Source organism: Dermochelys coriacea, chromosome 21 (genome assembly GCF_009764565.3).
Source record: "Dermochelys coriacea isolate rDerCor1 chromosome 21, rDerCor1.pri.v4, whole genome shotgun sequence".
NCBI classification, from domain to species: Eukaryota; Metazoa; Chordata; order Testudines; family Dermochelyidae; genus Dermochelys; species Dermochelys coriacea.
The window spans coordinates 828385-853783 of NC_050088.1; the positions used below are offsets into that span (position 1 = coordinate 828385).

The 25399-nt window shown below is 45.2% G+C and overlaps 2 protein-coding genes across 2 annotated transcripts in view; both read left to right on the forward strand.

The window, feature by feature from the left end:
* DENND2C (DENN domain containing 2C) overlaps positions 1 to 12386 on the forward strand; it is a 45950-nt gene extending 33564 nt beyond the window's left edge. Inside the window, 11 exon segments of the mRNA XM_038380130.2 lie at positions 2137 to 2246; positions 2901 to 2970; positions 3436 to 3513; positions 4430 to 4570; positions 4976 to 5124; positions 5730 to 5907; positions 6549 to 6590; positions 8863 to 8968; positions 9639 to 9878; positions 10362 to 10448; positions 10934 to 12386. Coding sequence (XP_038236058.1) covers positions 2137 to 2246; positions 2901 to 2970; positions 3436 to 3513; positions 4430 to 4570; positions 4976 to 5124; positions 5730 to 5907; positions 6549 to 6590; positions 8863 to 8968; positions 9639 to 9878; positions 10362 to 10448; positions 10934 to 10965 — 1233 coding nt within the window. The 3' untranslated portion in view covers positions 10966 to 12386.
* Positions 12387 to 13465: 1079 nt separating this feature from the next.
* On the forward strand, positions 13466 to 21790 carry BCAS2 (BCAS2 pre-mRNA processing factor). The gene is made up of 7 exons (XM_038380112.2): positions 13466 to 13861; positions 14877 to 14969; positions 15232 to 15302; positions 17242 to 17403; positions 19377 to 19427; positions 20719 to 20799; positions 21370 to 21790. The coding sequence occupies exons 1-7, from the start codon at positions 13745 to 13747 to the stop codon at positions 21494 to 21496; spliced, it is 702 nt and encodes a 233-aa protein (XP_038236040.1). The 5' UTR covers positions 13466 to 13744; the 3' UTR covers positions 21497 to 21790.
* The last annotated feature ends 3609 nt before the right edge of the window (positions 21791 to 25399 follow it).

Consider the following 25399-nt stretch of genomic DNA (forward strand, 5'->3'; position numbering starts at 1 on the left):
TCTTCTTGCTCCTTGCAGTTCTGGTCACACCAGGGCTAGTGTGGGAGATCTCTGAGGCTGCCGTTTGCTATGCATTTGGGTCTGAACATGCAGAATTAAAGCCTTGCTGTGGTTGATGAGTTTGTTTATGGCTCTGTAGTTGGCAGTTGGTCTCAGTTTTGTTCAGTTTGCTTTATGTGGCTTTTCTTGATATTTGGGGAAAAAAAGAATGAAACCCCATGGAATCTAGTCACTGTTTCCGATGCGGCATGAGTCAACACATCCCTCCTTGTCTGTGTATCAACAGCAGCCAGGATGAGGTCGGTCCAGCTTTGGCTATACAGCTGCATTTCCTCTCCTCTCCTGTGGGCCTCAGCAGCGCACCACAAGATACTGTGGATTTTCAGAGTTTCCAGAAAAGAAGTCTCCTGGGTTCTTGCAAAAAGAAGAAAGTTATTGTTGGGAATTAGCATTCCCTTTCTGTAGGGGGTGCAGTCATTTCACCGTTATGGAAGGGCAAGAGGGGCTGCAAGGGAACCTTCTGTGTCCAGAGCAATAAGTATTTGACATGCAGTTGAGAGGATTATGATTAAACATACTCGGTGACTCACAAACACGGAAAGGAACACTGCCAGCCCCTGAGAGCAGTCTCAATTCAACAGGATGAAACTGAGTGGAAGTGATAAACTCCCAATATTGAAAGGCAGTGAAAATTTGGTTTCACTGAGTTCTTCCTCCCTGTGACCATCAGAGACTGGGGAGGTGGAGACAGAGCATCTTCCTTCCCTACTGCACCTCTTCAGTGGATCAGTTCCAGTCTGCACCACATGGCTGTTGGCCTGGTTTTATAATGATACTGACAAAACTAAAGATTTTCTCAATGTCTGTTTAGCCTTTGCCTGATTTAGAATATTTTGTTGAATGCAACCAGATTTACACAGGACGGTCTTTCATGCTGGGATTCATGAGAAAATATCATACCAGTAATTAGGGAGCACTGATTATACCTTGGGTGCTGTGATTACAGATTAGTCTTGACTCTAAAAATAGCATTGCTCCCAAGTAATCTGCCTGTCCCTGTCTTCCGATGTCTGGGGCCAGCAAAACTCCTGTACAACGGGCATCCTTTGGAGACCATCCAAGTTACCTTTCTAACCTGTCTCATCTTGTGACACTTGAAGTGATGTTGAGGTTCCCATTGGACTGTGTAGTGATTGAAAGCGTGATTCCCAAATATGACTTGCGTTCCTTGGAAAAGACCATATGATGATCTGTCTCTCTGCTGTTTCCCATAAGTGGTTGAATCCCTTACTCCAAATGCAGCTGAGTCAGTGGTCCCACAGGGAAGCGCTAAATGACCCCCACTCTGTCCTTCCTGAGCAGTTCTGAAAGTGGAGGTGCTCCTGTTCTCTCTGAGGGACTTTGACTCGGGCTGAGTGGAGGTAACTGCAGTACCTGATGTCAAAGAATTTGTGCCCTTCTTATCTCTTAATGATGCACGAAACCTTGCTCCCTTCCCTCCCTTTGTAAGAGACCATTGGAGGGATATACTCTCCTTACTGTGCAAGCTGGGATCCCCGCCTATTACAGACATACAACCGTAACCTTGGGAAGATATTTCTGTTCTGTTAGTATCATGGCATCTCCTCTCAAGAGGACTGAGCGGGACAGTCTCACCCTGCAGTGATCACCGGGGGAGCTCGCCCAGCTTTATTGTATTATAAGCTGGGAAATGCCACTAAACTATATCCTCAGCTAAACCTATTAGGCACAGGATGTAGCAAAAAAGTCTCTGTTGTTCGGATGGAACATGGACCAGGAATTAGCTTTTCTCTTCGTGGGAGCTGACCATCAAAACGGTCTAATGATAAATAAGCACGTACCAGATCCGTAAGAGACCTGGGCTGAATCTGTTGTCAAGGCTGCACTGGAGCTCTGTGCTTTGAGCTGCATGGAGCAATATGAGAGGAAGCTGGGAATTTGGTGTAGCCAGAGTATATTCTCCTGCAGTACCTACATCAGGCTTTTGGGGGTTGATGCACACAAGCCCCTGCTGCAGGGTGGAGACTATGCCTGTTACAGTGAATGCTGCCACCATTGTTCTATGAGATCCTGGAAGAGTTGTCCTGTATAACAGGCATGTGTTACCTTTCCCAGCCCGAGCATCCTTTCAGGCAGTCAAAGGATACCGAGGAGAGGCTAAAGGTCATCCCCAAGTTCTGCTTTCCAGATCCCAAAGCCTGGCTTCCAACATCAGAGCTCAAAAGGTAAAAGCTTGTGTTGTGAATAGATACTGGATTCTGAGTTCCCCCTGAAGTAATTGAGAGAGACGTGATGCCAGTGCTGGGTGCATAGGAATCTGCCAGCCCCTTGGGCAAAGCTTAGGTGGCTGTAGCTTAATCGGGATGAAACTGAAGAGATAGGCCAAGGGAAGGGGAACACACTGAACTCACTTTGATCTCAAAATCTAGAGTGTTAGGGGAAGATAAGGTGCAGGGGTGGTCCACGCCACCCCATGCAGGGTCATCTCTCTACTCATCCCCATTTCTGCTACTCCCAGCAGAGCCTCTACCTTATGTAGAGTGTGCAGCACTGTCCTGAGGTTAGTTCCTGCCCGCAGTGGCTGCTGCTGTTGGTGGTTGGCAGAATGGAGGAGCTTGGAGACAGCATCCTGATGAGGAATCTTCTGCAGCCTACAGGCATCCCGGCCCCCTATATGTGGGAGGGAAGGAGTCGGAAGCCAGGGAGCAGCTTCTAGGTCTTCCACATTGAGATCAAACGGCTGCAGATGGGGTGTGGGGTGTTGCACTTGCTCCACATTATGTCAGACCCCGATTGACCTGCTCCCCTGTGAGTCCCCCTCCTCCACAGTCAGTGAATTGCATGGTGAGTCTGACTCTTTCTGTTCTTGGGCTCCCCAGTGAAACCTTTTCCTTCGTGCTGACAGGCGAGGATGGCAGCCGTTGGTTCGGTTACTGCAAGAAGCTCTTGGTAAGCAGCTGTTTGTGAGACATGCTGCCATAGAGAGGGTCCACACTGATGGGGGTGGAGGGTTTTGCAGTCCAGCTAGGCCCTGGATCAGCAGCAGCTTGTTGGCTAGGTGTGAGCCGCATTGCTCTTACTGTGGGTTCCGGGGTTACCAGCCCTCTCAGACAGAGTAGAGCAGCAGCGCAGAGGGAAGGTGCGTGGTGTTGTCAGTACCCCATGGCACACAATGCCTAGAATGAATGGGGGAGGTGTGTGCAAGAGCCAGTTTTTGGGACTCGTTACTCCCTTTGAGTTTCTAACTGAGTGCAGAGGGATTTGTAGCGGAGAGCACTCGGTGTGGAATCCAGTCACATGGGCTGAATACGTTGGGAGGCTTCAATATCACTCAAGTGCTGGCATGAGTATTCGTTGCCTTGCTTCCCTTGCTCTGCTCCAGGTGTAACTCTCTGCATTCCCCTTGCCTTGTAGCCAGAAGGGAAAGGGAAGCGGCTCCCAGAGGTATACTGCATGGTGAGCCGCCTGGGCTGTTTCAACCTCTTCTCCAAGGTGAGTGAGAAGCCTACCCCATGCGCTACAACCTGCTGCATCAGTCAGGCCTGTGTCTCTCAAAATGCCTTTCTGACTGTTTGAGAGCTCCAGGAAATAGCTGAGCTGCTGCAGTGCGGCCTCTAATAGCATTGCTGCATCTGACAATAGTAACCTTGACCCTGAGCAGGTTGGTTCCCTGCTGCACGTTACCTAAGTGCTTTGTCTAGCCCAGTTTAAATGACTTCAGCACTTGGGAGACCATTCCACAGCCAAATCCACTTCACACTCAGGAAAGGGCTCCTGATGTGAAGCCTTAGTGTCTCCTCTCTTCATGTCATCTCTTCATTCCTACTTACATGCCCATGGGGTGTGCAAATATCAGTTAGCCTCCATGTCAGTGATTCTATTCTGACTGGTTTCACAGCTCTGTAACTAAATATGTGTGACCACTGTATGCTTGTCTGGGAGGAATCCGATATTCTGAGGAGATTCTGAATGGGGTAAAAGGGATGTCTCAAAACTGAAGTCAGTGGGAGTCAGTAAAGTCAGTATTTGACACTGCTGGAAATCAGCCCATTAAATTTCAACAGCAGTTTTATTCCTGAAGTGGGCATGTCCCACCTATGATGGGAGTTCTCAGCAATATAATGAGATTTATTGACCATGCTGGGGCCCACAGAGCCAGTTCCTTGCTTCCGTTAATGGTATCACCAGCTGATTTTTAACACTGTCCACTCTCTGCTTGCGTTTTGGTGTCCCTATGTGACACATCTGTGCAGGAACCCTCCCCAAGGTGCGAGTCAAGGTATAAATATGGATTAGAGTCCTGATTATTGGAGCTGCAGTTTGTGGTCACACATCTAGAGATATATTTCACCCCTAGTTCTGTCTTGTGCTGCAACAAAAATACAACAACCGGAGATTTTTCTTGCAGATTCTGGATGAGGTCGAGAAGAGGCGAGAGATGTCCCCAGCCTTGGTACACCCATTCATGCGCAGTGTCATGGAGGCCCCTTTCCCTGCTCCCGGACGCACAATCACTGTGAAGAGCTTCCTGCCAGGAGCAGGAAATGAGGTAACTGTGAAATCAGGACTTGGCTGTGGATGTGGGTTGCTGTCTGTATAAGGTGACTGTGTGTGCCTGGTATAGTGGTGCTTGACCAGTTTGCTGCTGTGCAGTGCTGGCTGTAGATTTCTCAGAGTGAGGATTGTTTCCTAAAGTCTCCACACAAGTCATTGGAGACAACTTTGCTTCCAAGAATGTAAACTACAATAAAAATGAATCTTGAGACTTATAGAGAAGGGGTGAGTTCAGTACCTCGCGCCACTCTCCAAGGGTGAGACAGAGCATATGACACTCGTGAGCCTTTGCATCCCACTTTTTGTAGAGCATCCATTGTTTCGTTTTCAGACGCATTTCCAAATCCCCAGGTCTGTCTCTGCATTGCAGTCTCATTGTGCATCTCTGCTCTGCTTTCAGGTCATTGAACTCTGCCGTCCGTTGGATTCCCGGCTGGAACATGTGGATTTCGAGCGCTTGTTTAAGTGCCTTAGTGTCTGCCATCTGATCCGGGTGTGTGCCTCTCTCCTGCTGGAAAGGAGGGTGATCTTTGTTGCGGACAATCTGAGGTGAGAAATGAGTCAAACACGTCTTGCTTTGTTAAGAAGTTGCATGTGTCCTTCTGCTTCTGTGCCTTTTTTCCTAAACAAATTAATGTTTTATATTTCTTTGAAACAGTTGCCTTTTAAGAGCTGCTTGGGGCCCTGTGTGTGCTAAGAACTTAAGAGTGCACAAGTTGCCCAAGGCTCTAGGCATATGGATGTAGGATCTTCAGGCTGCCCTGGGCCCCATGCATATGGACAGTCAGTCAAGACTGTTTTCATTCTGCACATGAAAATTTAACCTGAGTTTTAACTGCAAATCTGTTAAAAGCTGGATCAGAAGTTGAGTCTAAATGGTGCACTTCAAAAGGAGACAAGGGAGCATTTAGTATGTGACCTAGCAAGATAGACTTTATCTGACAGCTGTGTATGCAGCTTCTGTTCCCCAGCTCCCTTTGAAGACCAGGATGTGAATAAGTGACTATGTAAATGGAGACCTTGGGCTCCTTCTCAGTCCTGGTGTGTGTGAATTACATTTTCCCTGAGTACTGGGCACTTGTCACTTAACTCTGTAGCTGGGATCTGACCATTTAATGTGCTGACAATTTATTGTGTTTTTTCTCTCCCTCTAGCACCTTGTCTAAATGTGGCCATGCTGTGGTAGCAACACTTTACCCCTTCACCTGGCAACACACCTACATTCCTGTTCTACCAGCATCCATGATAGATATTGTCTGCTCTCCAACCCCATTCCTTATTGGCATTCTTTCTTGCTCCTTGCCGCAGCTCCAGGACCTGCCCATAGAAGAGGTGAGACTTGGGGATGTTACAGAGGAAATGCAAGGGGTAGTTCAGATGCTGCTGGCCTGCCAACCATGTGGGAGGAATTCTGTGGATTGTTTTATTTTGCGAGAACATACTAAATTCTCCCTTAATATGGTGCACACAGAATCTGTAGGTGACTTGCCAGCCACTAATTGATATTCTGCAGGCTTTTATTTTCTAAGGGCTTGTCTACACTTACATTTTATAGAGCTCAACCTTGCTGGCTCATGGGTGTGAAAAATCACCCCTCTGAGCGCAGCAAGTCTGAGCGCTTTAAAGCGCTAGTATAGACAGGCTCTGAGGGCTGGGAGCCGCGCTCCCAGAGCTGGGAGCTAATCCCCTCGTGGAGGTGGATTACCAGGAGCGCTGGGAGAGCTCTCTCCCAGTGCTCACGCGCGACCACACTCTCACTTCAAAGCGCTGCCGCGGGAGCGGTCCCGCGACAGCACTTTGAAGTTTCCAGTGTAGCCATGCCCTAAATTCCATAATTTTCACTGTTTTGAAAGACTGGAGACGTTTGTGTAAAATGTGTGGCTTGCGTGGTGCTGTGACTGGTGCTTTTCTCTCTATAGCTGCATAGTTGAGCTAGGCATAATAATGATTAATGTCTGCTCCTCTTTCCCCAGGTACTGATTGTTGATCTTTGTGCTGACAACTTTCTGCAACAGGTGAGTAAAATAACCTTTCCAATGACCGATGGCTGCCCAGCATGTAGGGCAAAGGGTCACTCCATAGGGCATCACAGGATAAATATGTGCAAGAAACTCAACAGACCTAGATCTGCAGGGCTCCAAGGCTAGGACAAAGTGGTGCCTTCCTTCTGATCCTCTGTTAGAGGGAGATGGTACTGGCCTGCAAGTTCCAGAGTTTGCATGGGATACATGACCCTCAAGAATCAAGATACTACTTACTTGGCTTATGCTTAAGGCTGGCCCAGATATCTGTAAGTGCTTTCTCTATGTGGAGTAAGAAAACTAAGCTTCTGTGTTGCTTTGACCTCACTCTGGTCTTCTGTTCAAGGTAAGACAGCTGAGATTCTGATGTGGAAAGAGATGTTTGGGCACTGTAAGGTTGGAAACTGAGACATGAGTCCATCCAATTTAGGCTTAATCAGTTTTTCCCTTTATAAATTTTCAAACAGAATATTGTCAGTTCTAATTTTTGATCATATGTATGTATAAAAAACAGATAGTCAACAGAAAAGACGGAACAGGTAGGAGTCCAGCTACTGAGTTTCAGGGTACCAGGAAGCTCTTCTACATTTCATGATGGTCATCTCAATTTCTGGACTGGTGTTCTCCAGTTTGAGCCTTCGTTCACTTGGTTTCTTATATCTTTACACATTACATTTTCATTAGCTTTCCTTCAATCAACACTATTTAACATTACATATAGCCAGTTATACATTTACCCAAACTTTCATAATTTGTTTTGTTTTCCATTCTGTTATAAATCATTAACAGTACATCAACATTAAACTAACAAAATGTAACCCTTTATTTTCTACCATTCAGCAATTTTCTTCATAGTTTAATTTTTACAATTAAGTATATATGAATCATCCTAAATTATTCATTAACATAACCTTTATTTTTTTACTTGAGTAGGAAAGTTATGGGGAACAACATGATCTTTATATCAACATATTCTTATCTTTGCCAAACATGAGTTTTCAGGGACTTTTTCTCATAGTTTAGCATTTCACTTTAAAGTCGTTAAAAGGCCTTGTCAGTAATTTTGCCAATTGCATTTTGAGGGGCTTTATTCCATTTAGGGCTAGATATGTAATTGTTTCCCAACAGCACAATTTTCCTGCCTGTGTTTTGGCCTCCCTTCTATTCTGGGCATTTGTTCTCCACAAGGTTTCTATTCTTATTGTCTAGTCAGTTTGTTTCCTAGATTTGATTTTTTTGAAAAAACACCACTGCTCACTTGGGATTTTATGCTAGTCTCAAATATTCTCTCTTGTTTGAAAAATGCTTTGAGATCCTCAAATGAGAGTTGCTGTAGATACATTTTAGAGTATTGTTTAGTGTGTGTGTAACAATTCCCTAAGTAGAAATAAAGCATTATGTTTGGGGCTAGTGGTCATAGTGAATTCTCTGAGCTGTTTGTTAATTTTAGAATGCTGGATGATTTAATATTCTACTTGATTATAGTTCCTTTTCAAATAATATCACTTCATTAGCACTTCACACTTTAGTGCCATACTAATTTAGCTAAGCATTTTGACACCCCGGGAGGCAACTCTGGATTATCCCCAACAGAAGGGGAAACTGAGGCAGAGAGTTTTAAACGATTTTCCTGATCTCCGTTATACTTGGTTTACAGGACAATATTGGCCATTTTTTCTTTGGCTTAGTCTTATAAGGTCTTACAGAGACTATAAATATCCTTGCTGAAACAGTTCCATTTCCGTTGTGGTACTGATATGATCTTATTGCCTTTTTCCCAGTTGAGAATTCTCTCTTTGACTCACTGATCTACTTTGCATTGCAGCCAGCACATGGAGTCTGATAGACACAGGTATTAAAGGATTAGTGCCTCACCAAGACTGACCTTGTTATTTGCTCTTTCTCCACAATAAATTTTGTTTGGTGTTTTATCATGGGCATGTTCAGAGTTTGGTCTGCATACTGGGTGTATCAGATGTGAAAGTCTCGTTTTGTATAGAGTATTTGTAATATGGGAATTTGAATTTAGCTGCTTTAAGTATCTGGTTTAAATGTTTATATTTGCTTGTCATGTTTTCATTTCTGTGGCCACAAGGGGCACATTCTATGCTGTCAGTGCATGTGGACACCATTCCATAGAGTAACTCCGATATGATCACTTAAACTAGCATGTCACCAGAATCCCTTTCTCTGTTCAACGTGGACAGTCTGTGTATTGATGTGAAATGTAATACATGTGCCATAAGAGCCATCTCTCTTTGTTTAGGTATCAGACGAGGATGAGATCCTACCTCATAAACTCCAGGCTGCGCTTGTACAGATTTTGGAAGAACGAAATGAAATTTTGTCACAGGAGCAGATTTACACACAAGGTGATTGTATCAAAGTGTTTGCACTATATGGAAGCCTGAGAGATTTGCTCTGTCCTAGATGAGAGAACATGCAAATTAGAGATAAATGGTAGAAAGTGGCTGGGGCCACATGCTAACAAGTTATTTCCATGTGATCTCACGGAGAGAAGCTTTTCCATTCGGGTGGATTATAAAAAGGCAGAATGAGAAATGCAGTGCCCTAGATTTGCCTGATCCATGTGAGACAGCGCTTGTTCTCTTGGTAGTATTTTTGAGTTCGTGTAATCCTTTTTACTTGAGGCACGTCAGTAGGTCTTCTTCATTAAACAGAAATGAGAGAGTTTCTGTACTTCAGAGTGTAGTCTGACACATTATGTGCAGAATCAGAGTTTTATACAGTAGCTTTTAAACTCGCTCATCTCAAAAGTGCTTTGCAAAGCAGTGAATCGTTCCAGGCAAGTTCATCAGCAGGTCTGTACTAAACAATCACTCAAATTAAGTTCTGATACCAATTTGTGTGTCTGGTGCAATTCATATATGTTACCACCCATCTTAATTATGGTGACCCTTCTAGCCCTATTGAGCCAGAAAGATGGCTGTTACTTTGGTGGGCTTTTAGGAGGAGTGAAGGAGATATTCTCCCAGGAGACTACTGCAGTGTGAAATAATGACTTTTGTGTCCTTCTGGTAGGTAATGTTACTCTGAACTCCCTGGTCTCTGAGGCCTTTGTACAGTTCTTTGTGGAGATTGTGGGACATTACTCCTTGCACATGAACGTCACAGAGAAAGGAGAGCGGGTGTTCCAGCGAGAGCCATTCCGAAAGTCCCACACCTCCCGCAATGTGCGCCATTTCCTGGACCTGTTCATGGAAACACAGATGTTTGCAGGATTCATACAGGATCGGGAACTCCGTAAGAGTGGGGTCAAAGGTGAGACCTGCAATTCCAGCTATTTCCTCTTACTTTTCTGGTGCACATGTCACTTTTGTATAAAATGAGAAATGTATATATCAAAGTGACCCTGAAAGGATTCTCCTGTATGATTTAAAATCCTTAGAAGCTGGTACAGAAGAGACTGAGGGATCCTAATCATAGTAAGGATCTAAGCTCTGTGCTTGCCATCTCCCCTCTTGGCTCCTTGGCCATGTAATGCAGGAGCTACTGGGCTCTGAAAGGTGCTGATGGCTTTTAACCCTTCTCATTTTCAAACAGAAATGATCTCTACTAAGCCAACGTATTTCTCAAATGGAAAGCAGAATCTCCTTTTTGGGCCTAAGTACATTACTGTAGCAGGAGTTTGTGCCTGCAAGATGGAGCTCTAATAGATTATGCTTTTTGTTATCAATGGTGTAGCTTGTTCCATTTCTTTGCACATTGCAGCTCAAGTGGCTAAATGATATTTTTCTTCCCTAGGCCTGTTTGAGGTCCGTGCCTTGGAGTATTTGGAGACCATTCCAGAGACTGAACCAAGCGGGATGAACAAAATTCTTCGCAGTCTGGGTAAATGTTTGGTTTTGTTGTTGGCCAGGTCAGTTGTTGAGCCTGCCTATAAAGGTATCCACTGAGCAGGTAGAATGTGGCCAAAAGGGGAGCACATTTTCTACCTTGCATAGTCTTTTACTTTTCTCAGGTGCTGCTAATTCCCCAGAATACTCAAAATGAGCTGCAACTCATTTCTTTACAAATCTATCCCCTGCCAGTGACACTTGGTACTTCTCAACATGCATTTTGAGAAATCTTTGGCTAAAATAAGTGGTGATAGCCCCATCCCTAAAGACATGTAAAACAGGGCCAGATGAAGCATTTGGGAACAATCCTGCATTGGATGAGAATGAACTAAAGAGCCTTAAGTCATTTCCATCTCAAACTATGATTCTGTTGGTCAAGATGGTTTACATGGTTTTGAAACTTAAGACATTCTGTTTAATTTACTTCTGATTCTGGAGCCTCTTCTGATTCTAATTTGTCTTTTCTTTTCTCTGTAGGAAGTAAAATTAAATTTCTTCAAAGGAAGTGAAAACACAGGTGCTGAAACACTGAAGAGGGATGTATTCATCACTTGGACATGAAGAGGAGTTTTGCATACAAATGCTGCCATCTTGTCCAAATTGTGTATCAGATATAAGGACTGAGCTGCAGCTCAGTTCATGGAAAGCTCAAATACTGGGAGAAAATGGAAACAAAAAATGAGTACAATCCTTCAGCTTCATATGCCTGGTTTCATTGGAGTGTTGTAGAGGCAAACTGGAAATGGACGCAGCTGGAGACGCTAATCACCTCATTCCCACAGATGGGGAATTTTAAAGGGGAGCTTTTTCTCTTTGTGAAGCTTCAGACTCCATACTTTTGCTGCTTGGCCTGATGAGCCGTTCGTTAGGAAAATTTTTCTGTTTGGTTAAAACCAATTCAGCATTTAAGGACTAAGCTAATGTAATCATGAGACAGGGCTGTTGGTCATGCTGTGTGAATACTGGCACACAGAGAGGGTTCATGGGGCTGCCTTAGGAGCTGGAAGAATTGCTCTGGCTGCTGTTCAGTTCCCTTTTGCCCTCTCTCCTTCGAGTGCACTACCATATGCATGGTGTATGGTTTTGATAGCACCTAGCCATATTCTTTGTTGGTTGATCTGAACTCAGAAATAGCTTCATTCAATATAATTTGGACATCCCAGCTGTTTATCACAAAGCTTTACGTTTTTGAAAACCAAGTGGAAATGTCAGCTTATTTTTTGTTGATTTGACCTATACTCTGATTTCACACTGTCCAGTGCTCCTCACCCTTCACACAGACACAGGGAATATGCTTGTCCTTTACCTTATTACATACACTTAACTGCTATAAGTTTGGTCTGAGTGACTTCCACAAAACAGAACTGCAATTTTTTGGGGATAAAATGGCATCATCTTCGCATAGGGAGCCACAGTAATTCTTTAAATGTTGGCATTAAAATCAACTTTTTAATGTTGAATCCGTGCAAATGTCAGGAAAGTAGCTCAAGGATGCAGATGCTGAGCCAGATATTTTAAAAAAGGATTTTAAAAACAAATCCTTTCTTCCTCTAAACTTTCTCTCTCTAGCTGCTTTGTGCCTTTACTGTGGAATTAAAAAGTTGGACAAATGTGATTTCTTCTTTTCCTCACCCTATCTTAGTTCTCTGCTGTTGAGAAATGTGGATTCCTCAGCATCTGTTGTGGGGGAAGAATACAGATACAGTGGGTGCTGGCAATTCAGTCCCATGATGGTTGAACATAGTTTACAATAGCTGCCTGGGTTTGTATTTAATATATTTATGCCAGTTATTTATTCAAAGTAATTAATGATGTTTCCCTATTGTGTTTAGCCAATTAATCAAACCATTCTGTGGGCCACTGGCTGCAGTTAGAAGCTAGTTTCTGATGGAATTTTATCCCATAAACAGATGTTTACATGTAACTGAAACAGACTCTGAATGCTGAGTGTGTGTAATATACAGTGACTCCCAATAGTGAAGTGATAAGTCTTCTCTGGTGCTCCAACTTAAGGGCTAAGAGAAAGTAGTAGCTCTGGGTGGAGGACCTGGCCCATGGAATTCATGCACTAGCTTGACACAGCAGAGATCAATTTCTGTTACAGGATTATAAACAGAATGAGCTTGTGTTCCTCAGTAGAAGTTTGTCTAGGTCTGAAAACAGCTGCCTGATAAGTTGTCTGTACCCCAGATACTTTTTCTCCTCAACAAGCAGCCAAGACTTGAGATAAGTTAGTGGTGTGCATGCCTGAATAGTAGAATTCCCTATGAAGCCTGGTAGCTAGAGTTAAGAGCTGAAGGGGAGGCTTCAGCATCTCCCATGCTGGGATGCTATTTGTTTTGACAAGAAACTGTAGATTTGTGTTAACTCACTTTTTCCAGTTCTGTTTTAATCTTTCTTTTAAATCTTTCGGTTAGGTCTGAACTAGTTATCTGACAAGCTCATTTTTCATTAAATCGAAGCTCAAGTGTTCAGTTCCAAAATGTGAGAGCACATAAAACATATTAAAACAACTGCCTTTCGTGGTTAACTGGTTTCTCTGTAGCTCCCAGCGAGGTATTACTGTGGCTGCGGGGGTGATGGCTAGCCCAGGGTAAGTTCAGCCTGCAGGAGCTACAGCAGGGAGGCCGGTTCTAAATGGAGTCTGCAGCCACCTACAGCTTGTCAGTCACCCTTCCTCATCCTCAGGCCAGCACCCCGGGGGTGGGTAAAATGACCGGGGGTGGCTGCATGCAGGGACCCACCTCCATTTAGGAACTTTGTCAATATGGCTCCCTTTTGCGTGTGGGGCTGAAGCCTTTTCCGCACAGCTGCCTAGCGTGGCTAAAGCCCCCAGGGGCCTACCCTGCTCCCTCATCGCTGGCATGACGCTGCCAGCCAAGCTGTGGCCGAGAGGTGACAAACCAGCGTCAGGTCCTGCCGGGCTACGGCCAGAGCCTTTGTGCATCGCCCCTCCCCCCGCCCCAGCGCTGAGGCGACGAGCACGGGCCCTGCCCCGCTGTCCGCAGCCCCTCCCTGAGGGAGGGCCGGGCTAGGGCAGCAACGCTCCCCCCTGCCCTGACGGCGGCGCCTCAACTCCCGGCCTCTGAGGAGACACCGCCTGCGAGCGGCGCGGCCGCGCGGAAAGTGGCGGGACGAGGCGCTCCAGACTGCGCGTGCGCGTTGGGCAGCGACGGAGCGCGTCTCTCTGCGCCTGCGCACCGAGGGCAAGGGGCTGGCGCAGGCGCGCTGAGGGCAGTGGCGTGGGGCCACCGCGCAGGCGCAGCGGAGTACGCGGTCATTGCTGCTATGTCGGGGTCGGGGCCGGGGCCGGGTTTGGGGCTGGGGCTGGTGGCCGGGGAGGTAGCGGTAGATGCGCTACCCTATTTCGACCAGGGCTACGAGGCGCCGGGCGTACGGGAGGCGGTGAGTGCTGGGCCCGGCCCCCTCGGGTACACGGCCGGTGTCCTGGGGGTACAGGGGAGGGCCCGGAAAAGTGTGGGCTGGGGAGGTGTGTACGGGAGGGAGGGAGGAGGGTATGTACGGGGGGGAGGGAGGGAGGAGGGTATGTACGGGACCGGGGGGGGAGGGGTGTGTGTACGGGACCGGGGGGGAGGGGTGTGTGTACGGGAGGGAGGGAGGAGGGTATGTACGGGGGGGAGGGAGGGAGGAGGGTATGTATGGGACCGGGGGGGGAGGGGTGTGTGTACGGGACCGGGGGGGAGGAGGGCATGTACGGGGGGGAGGGAGGGAGGAGGGTATGTACGGGACCGGGGGGGGGAGGGGTGCGTGTACGGGAGGGAGGGAGGAGGGCATGTACGGGGGGGAGGGAGGGAGGGAGGGAGGAGGGTATGTACGGGACCGGGGGGGGGGAGGGGTGTGTGTACGGGACCGGGGGGGGGAGGGGTGTGTGTACGGGGGGGAGGGAGGAAGGGAGGTATGTACGGGACCGGGGGGAGGTGTATATGGGGGTACCTGCAGCCTCAATCTCAAGGTGGGGGCAGTGCCGCTCCCTGTCACGGTGGGAGGGTGGTTGGCGCTGGCCCGTCATTCAGCGCCTCCCCATGGGTGTCTCCTCCCCAGGGTAGGGAGCCGGCCCCTGCAGGTACCTGGTGGGCCTGGCTGGGCGGGATCCAGCAGCACTGATGCAGGGGTGGGACCAATCGGGGCGTGGAGATATAGAGCTATAACTAACGGGGCAGCCGCCCAATGCGCAAAGCTGTGGGGACAGAGAAATGACGGGGACCCAAGGCTTGCTCACTCCTGGTGGAGGAAAGCCTACGGCTCATTCTGACCTGCAAGGAAAAATCCCACACGTTTCTTCACACGTCAGAAATCCACGCAGACGGAGATCAGAGGACCACAAAAAGGGTCGTGTCCAGGACAACCTGGACATAACCCTACGGTGCGCTGACCCTGCTCCACTCTGCTCTCTCTCTAGGCTGCAGCCCTGGTGGAGGAGGAGACGCGACGCTACCGGCCCACTAAGAATTACCTCAGCTACCTGCCCACGCCTGACTATAGTGCCTTTGAGGTGAGCCAGGGCTGGCCACGCAGGGAGGTGCTGTGGGCAGCCAGAGCCAGGCCTTGAAGTCTCCTGGTTACAGGTCCTGCCAGGAGGCTGCTGCAGCACAGGCCAGCTGTGCCCTCACTGTGGGGCTGAGGCGCAAAGAGAACTGCTGCCATCAGTCACTGCGTGGCAGGGCTCCGGCCGTTCCTGCCCTCGGGGGTGGGAGCACTCTGGGTCTCTCCTCCCCCTCCTTGGCTGTGGGTAACTATCTGCTCTTCACCAACAGACGGAAATTATGCGGAATGAGTTTGAGCGCCTGGCAGCTCGGCAGCCCATAGAGCTCCTCAGCATGAAACGGTGAGTGAGAGTCCGCACAAGCAACATCTATGAACCGCGTGGGCAAGGCCTGGTCTGGATGGGACCGTTCCAGACCCTGGCAGGCCTGCCCCTGCTGACGGATGCTGTGTAGTGCACAATTCTTAGGCCAGGTCTACAGTACAGACCCATATCTGTAAAACTAAGAGACATAGTTATACCTACCTAACCCCCTGTGTTGACAGCGCTATGTCAACGGGAGAGTTTCTCCTCTTGACACATCTACTGCCTCTCAGGGAGATGGATTAAAAAAAACTCTCCTGTTGGCATAGGAGCGTCTTCACTTAAGTGATACAGCGGCGCAGCTGTATCAGTGCAGCTGCGCCGAAGCAGCATTTTAAGTGTAGACCTGTCCTGTGCAGCTGATTTTAATAATGCTTTGTTTAGTTGTTGAAAATGTTGCAGCTTTAATTAGGGCTACTTTTCTTTAAAACATATAGTCACGTTTTCTAACAGGAGGAACAGAGAAGCCAAAATCACATCTTTTTTTAGATGAAGCAGCCATGGAGCCTCAGGCTTGGCAAATTCAAATAGCTTCAGCCTCTCTCTGTTGAAAACTCAGGATTGCCAGAGTGGAGAGACATCCGGCTGAGACACATGATAGGCTGACCACCCTTAAGTTTCAGCAGATAACCTTTTCTGTTGTATAGGTCAGCCCAGCTCTGTTAAATATACTGACAATTTGAAATGGGAAGCTACTACTTCTAGCAGTAATGGGCTGTATTTCATTAATTACATTTATTTTGACAAATAACTACACATTGCATTGTTTCTTACTAAATAAAAGTGGACTAAAAGATTCCTTCCTCTATTTTCTCTATATTGATGGCTGGTTCTGAGCATGAGTCTAGTCTCTGGTAAACAGTAGGAAACGAAGATCCAAAGACAAATAGGCATGTGCTAACTTTTCTAGGCCTTGGAATCCCCTTCCCATCTTCATCTAATATGATCATGATGTGAAGTTCTTGCTTATAAAAAGCCTGTTTCAAATGTAGTAATACTATAGGGCAGCAGTTCTCAAACTTGAGCAACCTGAGTACCCCCATTTTGATTTAAAATTTTTTGCGGATCCCCGAACCCTCTTCTGAGCCCGAGGCCCCACCCCAAATCTACCACTTCACCCAAGGCCCCACCCCACCTCTTCCAGCCCCACTCCTCCCCTTCTCTTCCAGCGCCACTTGCACCAGAGGAACAGCTGTTCCGTGGCGACTGCAGGGCTGTCCTTAGGGAAAACGGCACCCTGGATGAACTTGCATTTTGGTGCCCCTGGCCCCCATGGGCATGGCGTGCACCCCTGCTCTGGAGAAGTCACATGGCTCGTTTTTTTGTCCAGTTGCCCCCCTCCAGCTCGGGTCCCCTGCGTCCAGACGCTGCTGCTCCGCCTGCTGTCTCAACCAGTCCAGCTGGCTCTCTGCAGGTTGCGTAGGAATCAGGCAAACCATGCGCACGGTGCCCCCTTTGGCAGGCCACTCTGGGCTGCTGCCCGTACCGCCCACCTGGTGTCGTGCAGGAGGCGCTGGGAGTCAAATGACATGGCCAGCCATGGGAGTTTAATTGCAATGTAGACATACCCTATGATTTTAAGAGCTGCCTGGGTCTGTTCAGTGAGAAATGTTGCTGTAGAAAATTACAAAATCTCATTTCAGCAAAGAAGACTGACAAGAAGTAGAGAGAGATTAGGTATTTAGTGACATGCCTGCAGTTCTCAGCAAGAGACATTTTGAAATCATAATATTTGAGCAAATAAAAGTTGTTCTATATACGGAGGGTGTTGATGACTAGTTCTGAGCTGATTGCTTTCTCTACATTAGGTTGACACTTGATAAGTGTTTGTGCCTCTGAGCAAAACTGTTCTAGAAGGTCTAAATGATACAACCTTAAGTGTAGTTGAGACGCATTTTTCTGGTTGGCTTTATTTCAGGTATGAACTGCCTGCTCCCTCCTCTGGTCAGAAGAATGATATCACAGCATGGCAAGAATGTGTTAATAACTCAATGGCTCAGCTGGAGCATCAGGCTGTTCGGATTGAGAATCTGGAGTTAATGTCTCAGCATGGCTGCAATGCTTGGAAAGTGTATAACGAGTAAGCAATTCCTTCTTTTCTTCTGAAAATGTTGGACAGAAGTGGTGTCAATTTTCAGTTCTTCAGGTGTTTTCCATATAACTTCTTCAGTATAATCACCGAATTCTATTGAAATGTCTCTCTCAACTTCAGAACCTATCCTGGAACCATGGTAGAGTTCATATGATCAGTCTGTATGCTGGTTATGGTGGAAGGGAACTCTCTCCACCCTTCCTATTGAGACCACAGAAGTGGTTGCATAGCCTGCTGCGGTAGCCCTGCTATTTCCACAACCCTCTCTGCTGTGCCATGCACCTAACAGTCATATCCTATATTCCAGGCTCTGTCACTGTTCCAAATACAGTGGGGCCCAGGGAGCCCAACAGAAGACAGCTGCAACATGTGCTGGTTTTGTGTCCATCTGTTCAGGGTCCCCAGATCTTCCTCCTCCATTTCTTCAGAAGAGGTTTAGTTTTACTAGAGGGCAGACTGGAGGAGGGGGACAGGGTTTTAGACTTTACAGTGAAATCTGTCTTGAGTGACTATTAAGGGAACTAGCCAGAATCTGCTTTCCTCAGTGGTTCTCAAGCTAATTTGTGGAGCCCTTCCAGGGTGGTTTGCAGAAAGGAGTATGTTAAATCCTAGACAGAGGCAGGATTGAGGCATTCACAGAGATGTCTGAGAGAAGCTCTGAGTTCTACAGAATGAAAGAGGTTGGAGAATTCCTGGTAGATGTTTGTGCCCTTAACTGAAATGTAAGGTGGGAAACTGAAGCATGAGTCCAATTTATGCTTAGTCAGGTTTTGTCTTTGATTCTATCTGAAAATGTACAAATATTGTCACTTATAGTTTCTGATCATATTTATGTGACAAATAACAAATGGATAAAATGGAACAGGTAGGGTCCCAAGTTACTGAGTTCCAGGATACCAGGACGCTCTTCTCCACTTCATGATGGTCATCTCAGTCTCTGGACAGATACTCTCCAACTTCAGTCCTCGTTCACTTCGTATTTTTTTATACTTTCCACATCACGTATGCATAGCTTTCTTCCAATCAATAGTAAGCACCATGTCTTACATAACAAGTACAATACGGATGCACAAACTTCAATGTATGTAACTTACGTTGTCCACATTATCTTTGTGTCACCTTACTCCTGCTTTTCCCTGTCCGGGGACTTTTTAGCATGACGTTTTGTGTATTTTATTGCACTGATTAACTTTCTCCTGTCTGAGTCCTCCCCACAGTACATTCTGTGAACAAAATAAAATGTCCTGTCAGCTGTAAACAATCATTTAAGCAAGTCTTCCTAAGAAAGAAATTGGCAAGACTCATGTCAAGGAAAGACTAGGCAGGAGCCTTAGCAAACGTATTACACTGGTCTGTCCGACTCATTCTCTATACATGGTCATAAACTATTAACATTAAACTAATGAGAGGTAAGCTTTCTTTTAACATTCAGCAATTTTTCATCTTTGGATATCATAGTTCAATATGTGTGTGTCCTAAATTATTCATTAACCTTTATTTTACTTACTTAAGTAGGAAAATTATGGGGAATAATGTGCGCCAATTTGAGCATATTCTTATCTTTTCAATTACGGGTTTCCAAGGGACTTTTTGCTCAAAGTTTAGCATCACATTTGTAAATCAATAAAAAGCCTTGTCAGTAATTTTGCCTGTTGCATTTTGAGGTGCATTTTCCAGTTTAGGGCCTATGTGTTTAATTGTTCCCCAGCAGGTCAACCCAAATCATGCAGGGTTATTGTAAAATTATTGTATAAGATACAGTGTGCCTCTTCAAGGTGAGATGCAAATATCAGACATCTTGGCCTGGGTGGGGAGTATGACCATCATGTTGCTTATGTCATTTGGGAGAAATAAATGACACACCAGTCTTTGTTTTTCCTTGCTTCCCTCTGTTGATTGTATAGCTCTGAGTGAGCTGATAAATTTAATGTGTTCTCCTGTTTTTACACTTTGCTTATTAGACACCTGGTTCATATGATCGAACAAGCTCAGAAAGAACTACAGAAATTGAGGTAAGTGCTGCCCTTTCTCATCCTTGTGTTCAAACTTGGAAGGAACTCTAATGGGAATTCTCCAATAACCGATATAGAAAGGCCTCCACTCATCCCTAGGCTGCTGCCAGGGTTGTAGAGAAGAGGGTCTGGTCATGTTTCTTTTGGTTTTGTGCTGAAGCAGCAGGTGGTGAATTAGTCCATTGTTTTTGGACAAACTTACTACACGTCCTCCTGTTTCTAATCCACACAAACTGTTTCTGCCTGGACCCCTACTCTGAACAGGAACTAGCAGTTGTAGGATCCTCCTTGAAGAACAGCTACTGGTAATGGGTTCTGACTGCTTGGAGTTATTTTTGTCCAGAGGATTCCAATAATCTTGGCAGGTCTATGTAGGCGGCTAGTGTGAGGTTTGACTTGTTGATTGCTTTGATCATGGCTACAGCCTTGAATAGATAACAAATGCAGATTGGTCACCAGTGGAGGGTGTAGGGAACAGGGGTGACCTGATCATGGCAGCTCATCCTGCTGAGATGGACTGGTATATTCTGTACAAGCAGGAGCTTTTTCATTGATACAGCAAATTACAGTAGTCCAGTCTGAAGGTGACAATCTCATGAAACACTGTGTGGATCCTTGTCAGAGGGAAGGGCGAAGTTGCCTAGCAAGCCATTTCTCACCACTGCCTGCTTTTCTTGGGCAATTTAGGATTAGTTTCTGAGATACAGTGAGTGTGGGAAGCAGGGGTGATGGGGCTTTTTGATACGGCGTTTGTTCCAGAACAAACTTGGATATGCAGTCTGAGTATTAAGACTGACAAAAGCAAGAACCTCATCAGTGTGCTAATTTTATTTAATACAAAATCTAAATGGTCTCTGTGTATCCTGCTCTTCCCAGCCTCTGACTGGAGCCACTTCCATCCAAAGGTATCATTGGTGGCTTCATGAGAATGGTGCAGTTTAGTTTAAACATCCTGATTTTTCTCAGAGTGGACAAAACAGAACTCTAAGCTCAGAACTTATACACTCTTTGCTTTTCGTGCCCTAGTAGCATGTTTGAGTTTAATTTTAGAGAATTTTAATTCCACAGTCCGCTTTCTCTTTAGATGTGATACTTAGGTTTAGTTTATATGCATGCCTGTGACTGAGCTTCATGCTTCTGGTGCTATGCATTTGGGTATCCAGGATCCTTTCCAGTAGCTGAGTAAGGGAGCTGGGCTGCATTTCAAGCACATTAGCAAATGTTAAACTTCCAGGGGAGCAGAAAAAAGTGAATGCAATTGTGTGGTTAAACAAGTAACATTTTCTCCCAGGAAAAACATTCAAGATCTCAACTGGCAGCGAAAGAACATGCAGCTCACAGCTGGGTCTAAGTTACGAGAGATGGAGTCAACGTAAGTGTCTAAAATCTCCTTCTCTTAATCTAATTCTTCCCCAAATACACGTTCTGCATGGGTTTTTTTTCTCCCTCTGAGAGGATAGCCTCCGACAGGCTTTTGGTGACCCAGTTAGATATCTTCACAGGATTGGCATCACCTTGTGCATCTTTTATCAGGGAACAACACTAGCTGCAAGTAATAGTTGTTTAACTGGGTAAGTGTGGCTGCTTGAAACAGTGACTAAATAGGGAGGGCAGAGGACACATTAGCAATTTGAAATCACCTACGGAACTTACTTTATTTCTAAAACTCTTAGTTTTCTAACTGTCAGGAATCTGAATGTGTCAGGTTTTGCACATTGTGGTTTAACATCAAATAAAGAGAATGAACGTTCCATCACTTAGTCTGTTTAAATTGGTCATATGTAGTGGCTGAAGTTTATCAGATATTGAAGAACTGCTTTCTTGTTTGTATCTAATGGATTGATCCAAAGCCACAGCTACCTTTCTTTAATTATAGAAACAGTTATTGCTCTGAACAGTCTTAATTAATATTTAAATTCTGGGTTTTTATGTTTTGTTCCAGGTGGGTGTCTCTGGTCAGTAAAAACTATGAGATTGAGCAAACGATTGTGCAACTAGAAAACGAAATCTTACAAATTAAACAGCAGCATGGGGAGGCCAACAAGGAGAACATCGAGCAAGACTTCTGAGGTCTGACCCCTACCATTCACTGCAGCACATTTGCAACTTTTTTGTGTGGAGAGGCCACGTGTCCTTAGGCTCTCTAATATCTGCATGTGTAATGAGATGGAAAACCATCATTAATGTTCAGTTTCTTGTTTTAAAGACTAGGAGGAGGTAGAGCAGATTCAGGAAAAAAAAAAAATCCTGCTCCATAGACTGAATGCACAAGGATTTCATGTGTGAATCTGTGGTTCTTGGGCAGAATCATATTTAATTGTTTTTCTATTTCTTATACCTGAAATAAACATTTTTCTAACTTTCTTTGGCTTCTGATAGCCGTAAACATCTGAGCATTGTCAGATACTAAACCTCAGGCAGGTACCTTAAGCTTGTATGCATGTTTCATTTCATAAGAGCCATTAGAGAGCATGATATTATCAAGGCCATAGATGGAACAAGTTCTTTCTTGAGACAATGTTGTGAATTTACTGATGAGAGTGGATTCATTGCTGTGGTTTCTCCATGAACTTTAGAAGGAGCTTTTGCTGGTCTTTGCAAAAGCTGTTGTTTGCATTTCCTGGCATTTTGGCTTGTCTGGCAGATCTAGAGTTTGCTGCTTTAATCTCATTCTTTCTCTCATCTAGGCTTTCTATCTTTTTCAGTGTAGAAGGCACCTGTCCATAGTTCTAGGTGCAGTTTTTAAATTACGCCATAGGTCTTGCTGCAACTACCCCAAAGGGCAAAGTGCTGTCCAACATTTTTCAGCCACATACAATATCATGGCACAGAAGGAAGAAACAACCCTGACTAGTGACAGTGCAAGAAAAGTTAACGTTAATAGTTTATTGCAACTCACTAGGCCATTCTGTAAGAGGAACTGGAGCATGTACTTAATCTAAAGGAATGAATGAATGGCCATATTCTAATGGCACGTGTGCATCATGGATTCAGACGGAATAGATTTCCCTTAGTAATAAACAGGATGCAGTTATGTGTAAACCAAAAAGAGAAATATATTTGATTCTTAACACTACAGTTTAAGCCTTCTAAAGAGATTAAAATTCTTGCCTTATTTTTATTTGTATCAGCCACAGACTCCAGCATAATGGCTAGGTCTTTGTTTGCCATGTGGATGATGATGTCAAATATAGCTGTCAGAATATTACTTTCCTGCTGGAAGCCCGGTGTGACTTCTCTCCCACTGGTAGCCTGACCTTCTCTTCTACTGGTAGCCTAGTGTGGTCCCCTGCTGCCCTCATCCCTTACAGCTGTGAATTGCTTCCTGTTGCCTCTTAATCTGCATGTCACCTCCTTTTCTAAATAGGAACATAAAATCCAGCTGCAGTGGATTAATATAAAATATCCATGTTGTTAGTTTCTTAAACCAGATTTTTAAATGAACAAGGTGCTCTGCTCTTTGTGAGTCAATTTATCTGACAGAGGAAAATTTTATACTAGATCACTGGCTAAGTTGCCAAAGGTAGCTACTCTTCCCTCATGGGGATAGATACCCATCCTTCTACCAGTTTTAAAATACAGAATTCACTGCCTCAAATCAGTCTAATGCAGTCATTTCTACAACTGATTCTTTGCTGCTTACTCAAACCCAAGTATTTGCTATGCTTGTCCCTCTGTTTCTGTTTCAGAACTAGCACTCTTGAAATATTATGAAGAGAGTGTCTTACATTAATCACAGTTTGTCCCAAGCACTCTAGGATATAATGAAATGATCAGACCTTATACCAAAATACTATGCTCCTGCTACAAAATGTAACTCTGAAGTTTCAGGTACTGTGATGCTGTTCCTTCCTTTTTGTCCTGATAGCCACACACACAATCATTGCATACATGTTGTTACAAGTAAGTCCTTCTCTTTCTAGGCATTTTAAAATTTGGCTTTCATGGTGGTATTTTGAATGCCAGAGTTCTACTTTTATATGGCAACTACTGCTGAAAATTATTTCTATTGCAGTGGTGCCTTGGAGCCCCAGTCAGGGACTAAGCCCCGTTACACTTGGCATTGTACCAACACAACAAAAATTGGTACTCAGTTTTGTTTACGTCCATATGCATAACTGAAATGTGCACCTAATGCCATGTCCAATATCCTGTTAACTTTAGCTCAGGCTCCCTCCTGTATCCTGGATATTTGTGGATGGGAAAGGGAGACCTATGATAAAGTACAGAAGAAATATAGTGCCCAGTAAGGGTTCTTCAGTATGCTGGGGTGAGGGAGCGCAAAGGAAGGTTGGCACCTCAGTGTGACCATATCTTAAATTCAAACATCAGCATTCTTTAATGCAGTCTTTATCTCATTTGTGTTAATCAACAGGACACCTTGCTGCTTTGGCTGCTCGATGAAGAAGTAGGTGACTGTCAGTGTAAAAGTATAGGGAGCCCTCTTTAATAGAAAGCCCCACCACAATTCCATGGAACTGTGGTCATTTGAATAGGAGGGGAGGAAATTTCCCTAAATCACATCAGGCAGCTTGGTAAATTTTTGCTCTGAGACACATCGTTTTGGGATCTTCACCCATTGCAAGCCCCAGTTGATTTGCTCAGAGAAATTTATGTAATGTGTTGCCAGTGATGCTGTGACTCTTGTGAGAAGCAGAGAAGTCTCTCAAAAATAAGTTTCTTACCTTGTCCATATGTATTCCATTCCTGGCTGTCATGTGCTCTGCCAAAAGTTTCTGATCTCAGCGGTGTCTGTTGGAGTCACACCTGTGCCTTGATTGCCCTCATTCCCCACCCGTAAGGGCATACAGAGTGAAGTAGGACCAGCCATCCCTCAGTTCCTTTGCCAATACAGAATCCAGGAGTTACCAGACTCCTTAGTAGTGGGAAAGGAGGCTGGATTATGGATTACATATTGACAATGCAACTTGAAGAACCACATTTATTATAGAGTAGGTATCCTTTCTTCCATATGTTTTCCACTCTAGGGGACTAACAAACAGTGACTTGATGTGGAGGAGGTGGCTGCTCAGAATCTACAAAACCAGTGATTGTAAGACAGCTTTGCCAAAATGGGCATCCAACCGGGAAGCCTCAATGAGGGAATAGTGTTTTGTAAATGCATGTACTGATCCCCAAGTAGGTGCCCTGCAGATTTCAAAGATGGAAACACCCTTCAAAGAAACCATAGATGCAGCCTGCGCCCTAGTCAAATGGGCTCTGCCCTGACTTGGTGGGTAGGTTTCTAAACTAGCTAGTGTTGGGATTCCCTCTGAGACCTTTCCATGTGGCTTATCCGGAACACCTGGTCCAGTTCTGGGAAAAGACTTTATTCATTTCTCTAGGATACAAAAATCTCAGTTAAGATCCAGCTCATCACTCTGGTTACTTTATTAGGCGCTTAACAGCTCTGTGCCCAGGCTGGCCAGATGAAGGTGCTGGGATTTTAGGTACAGGATGAGACATAATCCCAATTCATGTCACACGCTACACAGTTTATATACATCTTTTCTAGCTACTTATAGTTATACTTTTTGTATATGAGAACCAATCTGCAAAGTGATTTGTCAAGGCAAACTTATCAGTTCATTGTGTTCCTGCCTATTTGGTTTACTATAAACACACCTATAATAGTTAGTTTCGTTAATTTCTCTCTTTCCATACTTATTATAAATATTCACAATAGCTAGTGGTGTCAGCAATTACTTGTTTGGGCTTGTCTTAACTTGGGCCTACTCATGTCAGCTAAATTAGCCCTACAGCGAGCTCATAACATAGTAATCCAATCAGAGACCCATTTTGAAAACCTTTGGGATGATGTAGCTTGACCTGTAACCCTATCTGCTATAGCAAAAGCAATAAACAGTCTAGGAGAAACCCTGACTGTTTTGGTTGTATCAAGGTAAGTGGAGAGAGTTCTCAGTACATCTAAGGTATGAAGCCTAGCCTTCCCTTGTTCGGTATGTGACTTT

Excerpts from the sequence above, each read along its gene's own strand:
- BCAS2 (XM_038380112.2), top strand. The coding sequence starts at position 13,745 with ATGTCGGGGTCGGGGCCGGGGCCGGGTTTGGGGCTGGGGCTGGTGGCC. Across the intron at positions 13,862-14,876 it reads CGCCGGGCGTACGGGAGGCG|GCTGCAGCCCTGGTGGAGGA; the intron begins GTGAGTGCTGGG and ends CTCTCTCTCTAG. Across the intron at positions 19,428-20,718 it reads AAAGAACTACAGAAATTGAG|GAAAAACATTCAAGATCTCA; the intron begins GTAAGTGCTGCC and ends ATTTTCTCCCAG.